Below are 12482 nucleotides of genomic sequence, written 5' to 3'. Positions count from 1 at the left end.
CAAAGTGCTTTAAATAATGAAGAAAAGAAAAATAAAAGACAAAATAAGAAATTAAAATAAGACAACATTAGTTAACATAGAAAAGGAGTAAGGTCCGATGGCCAGGGTAGACAGAAAAAACAAAAAAAAAACTCCAGACGGCTGGAGAAAAAAATAAAATCTGCAGGGGTTCCAGGCCACGAGACCGCCCAGTCCCCTCTGGGCATTTTATCTAACATAAATGAAATACAGTAATCCCTCCTCCATCGCGGGGGTTGCGTTCCAGAGCCACCCGCGAAATAAGAAAATCCGCGAAGTAGAAACCATATGTTTATATGGTTATTTTTATATTGTCATGCTTGGGTCACAGATTTGCGCAGAAACACAGGAGGTTGTAGAGAGACAGGAACGTTATTCAAACACTGCAAACAAACATTTATCTCTTTTTCAAAAGTTTAAACTGTGCTCCATGACAAGACAGAGATCACAGTTCCGTCTCACAATTAAAAGAATGCAAACATATCTTCCTCTTCAAAGGAGTGCAGGAGCAGATCATGTCACAGAGATAGAGAGAGACAAAAGCAAACAAGTCAATAGGGCTGTTTGCTTTTTAAGTATGCGAAGCACCGCGGCACAAAGCAGCTCACACCCCCTCCGTCAGGAGCAGACAAAGAGAGAGAGAGAGAGTTTGTTTTTCAAGCAAAAATCAATAGGTGCCCTTCGAGCTTTTAAGTATGCGAAGCACCGTGCAGCATGTCCTTCAGGAAGCAGCTGCACACAGAAGGTAGCTACGTCCCTATCGTCTAGGTGTGCGAACAGCCCTCCTGCTCACACCCCCCTACGTCAGCGCAAGAGAGAGAGAGAGAAAGTAAGTTGGGTAGCTTCTCAGCCATCTGCCAATAGCGTCCCTTGTATGAAATCAACTGGGCAAACCAACTGAGGAAGCATGTACCAGAAATTAAAAGACCCATTGTCCGCAGAAACCCGCGAAGCAGCGAAAAATCCGCGATACATATTTAAATATGCTTACATATAAAATCCGCGATGGAGTGAAGCCGCGAAAGGCGAAGCGCGATATAGCGAGGGATCACTGTAGTCTTCTTTGTAGTTAGGGTTCTCACAGAGTCACTTGATGTTGATGGTCATACAGACTTCTGGCTTTTAATCCATCAATCATTGTTGGAACATCACGGTGCTTTGAGTAGATGGTGGTGGCTGGACACCGGAAAAGGAAACAGAAGAGAGAAATTTATCAAGAATAGCATGTTTATTGAGGTGGTCATTTAACTGCATAATGACTGCCTTCTCCAGAATTTTACTTAAGAAAGGCAGGTTAGAGATGGGTCTAAAATTTTCAAGAGACGAGGGGTCGAGATTATGTTTCTTAAGTAGGGGTTTACAGCAGTCTTAAGATAGTCTGGGAGGACCCCCGTATCTAATGATGAATTTACTATGTCAAGAACATTATCAATTAGCACGCCCGATACTTCTTTGAAAATATTTGTTGGTATTGGGTCAAGGACGCAGGTGGAGGGTTTCAGTTGAGAAATTATTTTATGTAAATCAGGTAAATCTATCCTAGTGAAAAAGTTTAATTTGTTTATAACGGAATGCTGGGATTTAGGAGGATCCTTAGTGTTGGGGAGATATACTATGTTATTTCTAATATTATTAATTTTTTGATTGAAAAATACAGAATTAGCCTGACAGGTTTTACTGGAAGTACTTCGGATGCATTCCTTTGAGTTACCTGGGTTTAGCAGACGATCAATCATAGAGAATAAGACTCTGGGATTACTAGCATTGTTATTTATAATCTTAGAGAAATAGCAGTGCCTCTCAAGATGGACTGTGTTATTGTATTCTGTTATTTTAACTTTTAATATTTCATAGTGGATAGTTAGTTTAGTCTTCCATTTACACTCAGCTCTATGGCATGCTCTCTTTAAATCAGACACTCTTTGGGTCTTCCATGGTATAACAATGCTAGAAGATTTTTTAACTGTCTTTTCAGGTGCAACTATGTCAACAGCAGCTCTCACTTTAGTGTTAAATCTTTCCACCTTACTATTTACATTCTCCTCACTATTATAGTTGGCACTATAAACGGACTGATTGCTTAGAATGTTTGTAAGTTTTAAAGCTGCTGATGAGTCAAAGAAGCGTTTTTTTAACAATATGCTTCTCATGAGTGTCTTCTATCATTATTTCTATATTAAAAAGTAGAACAAAATGGTCTGATAGACTAATATCAATGACCTGCTTTATATCAACTTTTTAGTCCTTTAGTAATCATTAAGTCTAACGTATGACCTGCTTTATGTCTAGGCTGATTAACGAGCTGTCTCAAATCAAAAGAGTCCACGAGGTTCATAAATTCTTTTACTTTTTGGTCACACTGATTATCTCTATGAAAATTAAAGTCGGCAACTATTAAGAGTGTGTCATAGTTCGTAATTAAAATTGACATTAAGTCAGAGAATTCCTCAAAAAAAGATGCGTTGAATTTTGGAGGTCTATACACGGATAATACTAGAACATGAGAATCTCCATGGATAACAACGGCGAGATACTCAAAGGACTTGAATTTACCAAAACTGACATCTTTACACTTTAACCGGCTCGAGTAAATGTTTGCCAAGCCACCGCCTCTTTTTTCTTGGCGATCTGCACGAGTAAAACTGTAATCCGGAGGTGCAGATTCGATTAAAATAGCTGTGCCGTCTGAGCTAAGCCACGTTTCACTTAGTGCAATAAAATCTGTTTTTTTATCACTAATAAGATCGTTGATAAAAAACGTCTTGTTAGTTAAAACTCTAACATTTAATAGTGCCATATTTAATGTTTCAGAGGGGCAGAAATGAATACTATGTGCGTTATTGATATTTGGAACAGGAACTAAGTTATTTTTATTAGCGCTGCGCTGTGTGTATTTTTTGTTTAATCTATAATCTGTTTTTATAGTTTTAATACATTGTTCATCTAAAGTAGTAATTTAAATTAAATTATTGGTGTTTATGCCGTATTGCCTAGATTTTCTGCATGCATTGAGATTGGTTATTACAGTATTAATGTTGTGCACTTTTATGGAAGATTTTATTAAACAATTATCATGTCCTAGCACAGCAGTAGCATTTCGGAAGGGGTTAAGAGTAGAGATAGATAGTCAAGATAAACGAATTACCTTAGATATGTTTTCGGAGAGGACCCGGGCGCCGAAACTTTTCGGATGCAAGCCATCTCGCTTGGAGAAACGCGGTCTTTCCCAAAAGAGGTCCCAGTTGTTGATGAACCCGATGTCTTGATTCTTGCAGAAGCCCTGCAGCCAGTTGTTTAATCCTAGCAGACGAGTGTAGTACTCGTTTGATCGTCTGACGAGGGGTAGTGGACCCGAAATGAAGATCTTTGCCGATGGGGTCCTCTCCTTCGTGTCTTTAATTAATGCTGCGAAGTCAGCCTTCAGGATTTCTGATTGTTGGTGCCTTATATCGTTTACGCCGGCATACAAAACAATTGCTCCAACTGCCCTGTTCTTGTGCTTCTCGTGGATTGCCGGCGCATGTCTCATCACATCTCGGACACAAGCACCGGGAAAACAAGAAACAAACGATTTTCGATTAGGGCATGCGATATTGAGGTTTCTAACAATAGAATCACCTACCACTATTACATCACCAGGGGCTGAAGGCAAACTGGGGACGTGGAGAGGGCGAACCGGTTCTGAGTTAAGATGCTTGCCTGTGCCGATGGAGGTGTTCTGGCCTTGAACCCCCGCCTGCATAGCTGAAATACGCCAAGGTCATCATCGGTGTCGCTGCTATGAGGCGCGGGGGTGAAGTTCACTTGAGCGGCACAACGCGGGGTTGATGTTACACCAATTACAGATGGCGAGGACGGTTTATCCAGCAGCTGAGCCTTCGGATCTCTAAGGTATCTTCGTCTGGACAGGAGTTTCTGAATCTGTTCGTCGAGTGCCTGGAGTTCTTCTACTACGACTGCAACGCGATTCACCTCACTATCGGCCATTGTCTGCTTTTGCTTCCGCTTCGTGCCCTAGGAAGAATAAGAGAGACAGATTGGTTACGGAAAAGAAGCGAAGGGAGTTCCATTTGTGAGTAGGCAGAAGAATAGTCTGTAAACTGTAGTTGTTATGCTTCAGTCTTCACATTAATAAGATTGACCCAAAGTCATAAAATTAAGCTGAGTCAAAAACAGATTTTCTTTCCCCGTTTTCTTTCCTGATGTTTTTGAGGTCTAATCTTCAACTAAGCTGTTCCTTCAAGTAGTCGCATTTCAGACGTACATTTTCAGACGCCAGTACATGCTGGCTTCGTTTATACAGTGTAGCTATACTGGCACAGTTGTGGATTATATTATCTGGCCATGATCCTCCCACAGAAAAGTGTGGCTTGTTTCCTACAGGTGTAGGGGTAAGCAGATTCCCTCTAGTGGAGGAGCTCATATACCTTGAGGCCTTGCTCATAAATAAGGTTAGAGGCTTTCATATCTGTTTACCATATAATCTAATCTTGAGGTGTTTATTCTTACAGTGGAACAGATATGCCCAAAACAAAACAAAGAAGGATACATTTATTTTTATTTCCTTTAAGCTGACTTCTGAGTAAGGCAGATTTTTTCTCCTTTGGGAAAAAATATACTTGTTACTGTCATGTTGGTCATTTTTCACTGGTATAATTTTTTTAGAGTATTATAAGGAAATGGTTTCATAATAATAATAATAATTAATAATAATAATAATATTATTATTAATTTGTGTTGCACATATTGTAGCTACATTTCCCTATATTTATAAACAACCGTTGCAAAATTTGCATAATTTTACAATGGCCTATTTAATCATTAGTATAGTAGTGCTTTTTAAGAGGAAACAGCATACTGCACATGGTGATTTGGCGAGAGGGTGCGATAATAAACTGACTATTGGATGGATACCATGTGTTTTAGTTTTGGACACAAATTTGTATTTTTCAAATGAGAACAGTGTGTTGACTGCTAGATAAAAAAGAATGGCGACAATTATCATCAAAGCACTGTCTTCACTGCTTTTTAAGATGGGACAAGATATTGTACTAGGTGATTTGGCGAGAGGTAGAGATAATGAACTGACTATTGGATGAATGCCATGTGTTTTAGTTTTGAACACCTCATTTTTTTCTCATCAAAGCACTATTTTCACTGCTTTTTAAGAAGTGAAAACAGCAGGAGACTAAACATAAATCTAGATTATGGATATTGTAACATATCAAAACAGAAAAATATCTCTTACATAGATTTATTTTTTTTTCTTTCTCCTAACAGTATTTTGAATATACATCTAAAAAGGAAATCCGTTTCAACTCTGTAACAGAAATTTGTGCAGAAGTACCAGAAGGCCAAAATTACATTGGAATGAAGTACTGTCCTCGTGATGGAGTAAATGTCCCAGGGAATATTGTATGGGAATTTAAGAAAGTAAGATTTAAGTTTAAACATATTTTCCCTTTTCCTTTCTATTCCTTTTTTTAAAAAGAGGTACTGCAAATTTCGTAAGGTTTAAGGAATTAACTATAGAGACTCTTGATCCAGCTTTATTCTTAGGTCATCACAATTTGTCACTATTTATGCTTGGGACAATACTGTATGCATACAAACTCTGCTCATCAGTGTACATGTATATAATATGAGGGGATGAATAAAAAATTTTAAACCTGACCTAATAATTGAAATACCAGTAAAATCAAAGAAGATTTATTTTTAATCATAAAAGCTTTTTGAATACTGATACACCCATGAAATGTTTCTGTGTCACTCACATAAAATATTTTGTTTTTACTGTGCAACCAGCTGTGGCTAAGTTGAGTGCTTTGTTATTGGCATGGAATGTCCCATGGAGGTAGTCCTTTAGATTAGGGAATAGGTGGTAGTCACATGTGGCCAAGTTTGAGTAATAAAGTTGGTGTGACATCACTTTGAATCCATAGGCTCACAGATTAGCATTTGCAACCTCTGCTATGTGAGCAGAGAAACTGTTACAGAGCACAACAGGCAAAGTTGATACTTCTCCTGTGCATTTCCCGGAAGGTGTGTGTGGGTGCACAGTGTGCTTAGACCTTGAAGAACAGTGTCACATGAGCCATAACTAATCCCTATATTTTCTACTACCTTATACACTGTCATTCTTATACAGTATTCTGAATTGCAATTTGCTGCAAGGTATCAACCTTTTCATCAGTTGTCAATGTTAAAGGCTAACTAGACCTTGGGTTATCCTCAAGGGCTGTCATATTATATTCCATTATGGAATTCTGCAGCCTACTTTGTCTTATGAAGGAAACTGGTCCTAGTACATGTTGACCGTGAGAGAATATTGCAATGATAGCACAATATTTGATTTTGTGGTTTTCAGCATCAATGGTCGACTTGCTTCTTAAACAAGTAATATTTACTTGTGTTAGAAGTGCTGTATTTTAGTATACAGTGGGCTATCAGTGGACACTTAACAAAATCTGCAGTGTAGAATACACCTTTTAAGATCAGACTAAACACTTTTTGGCCACTTCTCATCCAAATAGTTTAAAAGGCCTTAAAAACAAGACATATTTCCACCTTGCACAAATTTTGAAAGATAGCATGTTACCTTTTCTGAGGTGGTCCCAAGTTCTGTATCTTGATTCAGGTACATTTAATAGCTAACAACAAGGCACCCACCGGAGACTTTCAAACCTTGCCAAGTGCCATTTCATACATACAGAAATTACACAAGATTTGAAAAATCGCTTTTCTTACTTTGCTTATATTCATTAGATAATCATTGCACTATGGTGATTATCTACATGTATTGTTCAGCAAAACTATTCTTCTAGTTTATGATGGGGTACTGTGTTCCAATCAACATAAAGAATTCTTGTCCTTTGAATTCTTCAAACTATTTCAAATTTTGTTTTGTTTCAAAGATGTGAAGAACAAGACAATAACATGTAATCATTTACCTTATTAAACAACACTTCTCTGCATTTCTGTAAAACATATTTTCTTTATAAGTGAATATTTAATATTTTAATTGTTTGGGTATTTTGATTGATTCTGCTCATTTAGATTCTGCTCTTACACTTGGCCATTTTTCTTCTGTTCTTTTATTGGCCATTTCTGTATTAAATTACTTTAAGAGTGTGTTATTTTACTTTTATTATTTTCTGCTGCCAGAAATGCATTTAAGTAAGATGGGAAGAAACAGAATACATATCATACCTTACATTTAGATACTGTTTAAATAATGCAGAATGCACTTAAAGTAAGCTTAGTAGTTTACTTTTAGAATAATGTAGTATACGGTACCTTAATGTGTTCTTTTGTGTATGCTCAAAACAAAATTATGACAGGTCATTACAGGTTACAGTAAAATGCACAGACACTGTGTTATACATTTTTAACATTCTTGTCCTTGTCAAGATACTGACCTATTGTTTGTTTAAAAACAATGTAATTTCCCAATAGATGTTAAAGATGGCATAACAAAATTATGTATCTTGTTTTATTGCAGGATGGAACAATCTATCACCCACACTCCAACATGTGCATTACCTCCTATCGCACTTCAGAAGGAAGGACAGATGTACAAATGCGAAACTGTAATCCAGCAGACAAAAATCAGATCTGGAAATTTGAGTAGCTATTCTGATGCCATAGCAGATGCCAACTTCCAATGGAAGTGCCAATATTTTAACATTTAGGACATATTTGGAGAGAAAAAGATATGCCAAACCATTAATCTTAACAGTTTACCATAAACATACATTTTGCTACCTGACTCTGTTTATAACCCACAGAAAAAAAACAGAATATTTTTGCAAATATATTTGTAACAAGTGCTAATGAAAACAGGGTATTTTGTTTACCTCTAAAAATGCTTGTTTTGAGAAATTCTTGAAGATTTTACTGAAATCTTGGCTTACGGTGTTTAAGTTGAAAAAGTTTTGAATAGGATGTTTAGGTTATTGCACTAATATATAAAGATTTAGTAATTTAAATCATGTTTGCTTTATAAATTTCCCCTTTTAAAATATTTTCATTTACACAAATGCCTTCATGTCTTTTAAAATGTGTCAAACAGGATTCATAATGTATAATTTAGAGTTTGTCTGTTTCAAACAAAAGAGCAATCAGCACATAAACAGCAGGAACTGTTTTGAATAAGAACTGAATTATAAGGCATATTGCCTACATCTTTTTTCTTTTCATAACCAAAGAGGACACTGCCCTTTACTGCTTGAAAGGTAGGTTCTGGTGAGAAATATTGCAATGCAATGAACAACACTATAACATTTTATAATTTAACAGCTTAGGATGTTCACGTGAATATAGCATGTTAGTGGTGTGCCTTATTTTCTTGTATATATTTGTACAAGTTCCCATTGTTTGTATAGAAAATAATTCTAAACTCATTATTTCAAGTTTTAGAAAGGAAAAACACACACACATTTGAAAAAGTAACTGATAAATACAGTATATAAGTGAACTTTCAAATTCCAAGATAGTGTAATATTTATACAATATCACATAATTTTAGCAGTTATAATTAACATGTGAACTGTTTTTTTTTCTTTAGTCCCTCAAATTCGTAATTCCAATGGTATACTTTTGATTTTTATAGTTATTGGGCTACAATATAAAAATGATTACAAAGCAGTTAGGAATTATATAATGAAAAAACATTTTATGCATTTGTTGTATATGTGTTTTACAGGAACCAATTTCATTTTTATTTTGCTGATATTTGGGGGAAACAATTTTAGGATTCAGCCTTTTAGTATATTTTTACTTTGTTCTCATTTCGGCATTATGAATGCTATGTTAGACCTAAAGTTGACGTGTGTCTTGTCTGTGTTGTTTGTCTTAATTAATGGTTTTAAAAAAGTATATTTATCTCCCTAATCTTTAATTTGTTTGGCAGCTAATGTCCATTTTTCCAAGGCCTTTCATATTTTACAAGTATTTTTTAAAATAAATTTCACATCAGTATGATAGTAAGTAAATAACAAGAAAAATCAAAAGTCTACAGAATAATATAATGTAAGTTCTCAGAGATAATTGAAACTAATGTATTTTGGTTATCAGATTTTTGCTTATTTACAAAGAAAAAAAGCATAAATGATTTCTAATTTTAGGTTTGCTTGAAAAAATGCAATGTGCTGTTTATAACTTAACATTTCTTAAGTAACTGAACTACACTGATGTATTTTACATGCAATTGGAATGAAGCTTTTGTTCATTTCAGATGTCATAAAAACTTCACGTTGCAGTGTCTTGTGCAAATGGAAAATTTGTCATTTGTCTGTGTATTTTGTTTGACAGAGTGTTCCCTTCAACTTCACAAAGTGCAGGTATTTACTACATTACATAGGCAACAAATACAGGAATAAAATTGAGAACATCTAAATAACATAGTGTACACAATTTAACATTGCTTATTAACTTTCTATAAAACAAAACATGATATAAAACAAAATTTAAATTTGATACATAAAGACTGAAGGGGGTGCTCACAAATAACTTGAATAGGAAAATTATAATTTGTTTTAAACTACTGATTGGATATTGAGCACAAAAGCTGTGATTTTCTTTTGTTTTGTTGGTCTACAAAATATGATGGAAATAAAAACAATCAAGTCTGTGTCTAAGACCCTTTGTTTACACCAAAAGGTGTTACAGATGTTTGGTGCGAAGTGGGAGGTTTGACCTTTTAAGATTTTTTTTTTCTCAATGGTACAATTTTTTTTTTTGGTGTTTACGTTACATTTACTCTTCCTGCATAAAGTTCTGTAGCACATTATCATCTGAATTAACATAAAAAGCATACTTCCCCTACCACACATTTGTAGATTATTACAAACATTTTAATACACTTAAGTAGTTCTTAATGAGTAGTAAAAGAAATAGATTAGTAAAGTGAGTTTACTCAGGATTAATAAAATCCAACATCTTTCATACTGTTCTACCTACATTGCTTGGAAAAAGTGGAGAAAGTTAGTTTAATTTATAGGTCAGGCTTTCACTTCCCATTTAGTTGTCCTGACCTGATTCTTGTCTTATAATCAAGATTCCTGTTATATAAATCAAATATGATATTGGTCCGCTCCTTGGTCAAATATCATTGTGAAGAAATTACTGAGGCAACCTAGTTTTGTTCTTATCCTCAAAATACATGCTAGAATTATATTAAACAGTTGTGCGTTCTTTGAAGATGAATCAGGCTGGGATTTAATTCTAAAAACTGATTTCCACCACACATATTTTTTAATTACAGTATGATTTTAGACCTCATAAATGTATGACTACAAATTAGCATAAAGTGTCAGCAGTGGCATATAGTGTACTTGTATGTATTTTCTAAATCTCTGGCCTTGGACTTTTCTGTACAGTTACTGTATGCCCTTCTCTAGCATGTGACTTTGAAAAGCAAACTCTCTGTAGTAAGTGTCTCAGAATTCTCTGAGCGTACCAGCTGAAAGTACAATGGACAGATGACAACATGGCATGGTGTCAGACTTATTTATCAAGACCAATAGATGCCACTAAAAAGTCATAATAGGGATTTTTTTTCTTATGGCAATACGTAGGCAGTCCAGAAATTATCCAGAGCACTTGGCAATTTTATTTAAAGACAGGGCATCCCCTGACTGCTGGATGTGAATTCCAGGCAAGGAAAATGTACCATTATAATTTTTGAGAAAAAAAAAGTGTTACAGTGGCAAGAAAAATATTTGAACCCTATGGAATTACCTCATTAACTAATCATAAAAGTGATCTGGTCTTCATTAAAGTATAGACACAATAAGTGTAGCTAATAACATACAAACACAATTAGAATATTTAATGTCCTTATTATTCTATTTGGCATCTAGAAAATACGCTTAATAAACTTACAAGACCTGCTAAGATTTCATGGAAGGGTTTAAAAAACAAACAGAACATTGCATGGTATATAGATTGCAAAGTCAGAGAGGTCTTACAAAGGATGTGTGGCACCACAAGGTTTGATTTACTTACAACCTGAAGGACATAAAGCAAAATAAATTTTAGGACTGTACTGCATTAGAAAATATCTGGATATGACCTATACGAAATTCCTGGGCTGAAGGTTAAGTATGGGTAAATTCTTTCAGCTTGTGGATTTTTGTATAATTGTCTACTGCTGTTCTGTACCCTGTTAGTTTCTAGACTGTAAAACTCCCTTTTCCTTTTTGCGCATAATTATTTTGGGTGACACAGTGATTAATGACTCTGCCTCAAACATCTAGTGGATTTGATTTTCATGCTTTGTTTACTGTCTATGTGGAGTTTGCAAGGGTTTTTCTTGTCATCTCACAGAAGTGCCTGTTTAGTTATTTGACAATGCTGAAGTTGCCTCATGTGGATGTGTGCATGAGTGTGACTTGCAAAGAACTATGGTCCAGTCCAGGGCTGATTTCTGCTCTCATATTTTTAGTGCAATTGTTTTTATTAGCACAATTGAAAACCAGAGGTATCCCAACTCTTGTTCTAGATCAGTAGTTCCTAACCTTGATGTTGCAGGAAGTATGGCTGATGGTTTTCATTTGAAACAATTCTCTATTGAAGTGTTAGTCCATACTTTCACTGTGTTCTTATCTTAATTATAACAGCTTTTGCTTCTAGGTTCGTACATTCATTATAGTAATGCAGAAATAATCAGTAGGTATATCCCAATTTTGAAAATAATACAATAAGCATCTTTAGATAGTTACCCTCACTTGCCTGTTGTGATTTTGTTATTTAATTCTGCGTTTCTCAACCTTTTTGGTGTGGTGGTCCACTTTTTCCCATGTAAGTTTCTTTGTGACCCACCAAGCCATTATAAACAATAACTCCTGACCCATCTGTGGAAGCCTGCCACACAAAAGTGGGTTGCAACCCAGTGGTTAAGAAACACTGATCTAATTTATTCTGAAATGTCTTAACTAAACTGAGGTGGTATGTTGATTGGAACTGCTTTTTTTTTACAACTCAGGGACCCTGTGTTCATTACCTACTGTATGTCAGTTACAGTGCTTGTCATTTTCACCCTTTCCTTGCATCTTCTTGGGTTTGAGTTTCCTCCCAAAGAGATTTAACTTTATGTTAATAGAGAAGGCATGTAATAAAGTATCTATCTATCTATCTATCTATCTATCTATCTATCTATCTATCTATCTATCTATCTATCTATCTATCTATCTATCTATCTATCTATCTATCTATCTATCTATCTATCTATCTAATAGACACCTTAGGACAAACAGCTCTAATTCACTGAAAGACAAGTCTAATGGACAAAATAACACACCAGTGAGAGGGCAATGATTTTATAACTAAGTAACTTTAATCCAGTCATGACAGATTATACATACCTTCAAAACTAGCTGTGCCATTCTTAAACAAGAACTTGGGAATTCTGAGGGTATTATCTGTGGTGAAATCCCAGAGGCACCTGCTTTTGCAGTCTCCAG

General features: G+C 35.4%; 2 protein-coding genes across 2 annotated transcripts in view; one reads left to right on the top strand and one right to left on the bottom strand.

Annotated features, from left to right (window-relative positions):
- LOC127530089 (uncharacterized) overlaps positions 1-3775 on the bottom strand; it is a 123558-nt gene extending 119783 nt beyond the window's left edge. Inside the window, exon 1 of the mRNA XM_051935963.1 lies at positions 3164-3775. Within this exon, the coding sequence (XP_051791923.1) occupies positions 3164-3760 (597 nt within the window). The 5' untranslated portion in view covers positions 3761-3775. The remainder of the gene's footprint in view (positions 1-3163) is intronic.
- The window catches only part of poc1bl (POC1 centriolar protein homolog B (Chlamydomonas), like), an 89416-nt gene extending 79767 nt beyond the window's left edge, over positions 1-9649 (top strand). The window contains exons 10-11 of the mRNA XM_028818133.2: positions 5299-5451; positions 7520-9649. Coding sequence (XP_028673966.1) covers positions 5299-5451; positions 7520-7648 — 282 coding nt within the window. The 3' untranslated portion in view covers positions 7649-9649. The remainder of the gene's footprint in view (positions 1-5298; positions 5452-7519) is intronic.
- Positions 9650-12482: the final 2833 nt, after the last annotated feature.

Source organism: Erpetoichthys calabaricus, chromosome 13, assembly GCF_900747795.2.
Source record: "Erpetoichthys calabaricus chromosome 13, fErpCal1.3, whole genome shotgun sequence".
Taxonomy (NCBI): Eukaryota; Metazoa; Chordata; class Cladistia; order Polypteriformes; family Polypteridae; genus Erpetoichthys; species Erpetoichthys calabaricus.
This window is presented reverse-complemented; position numbering and strand designations above follow the sequence as displayed.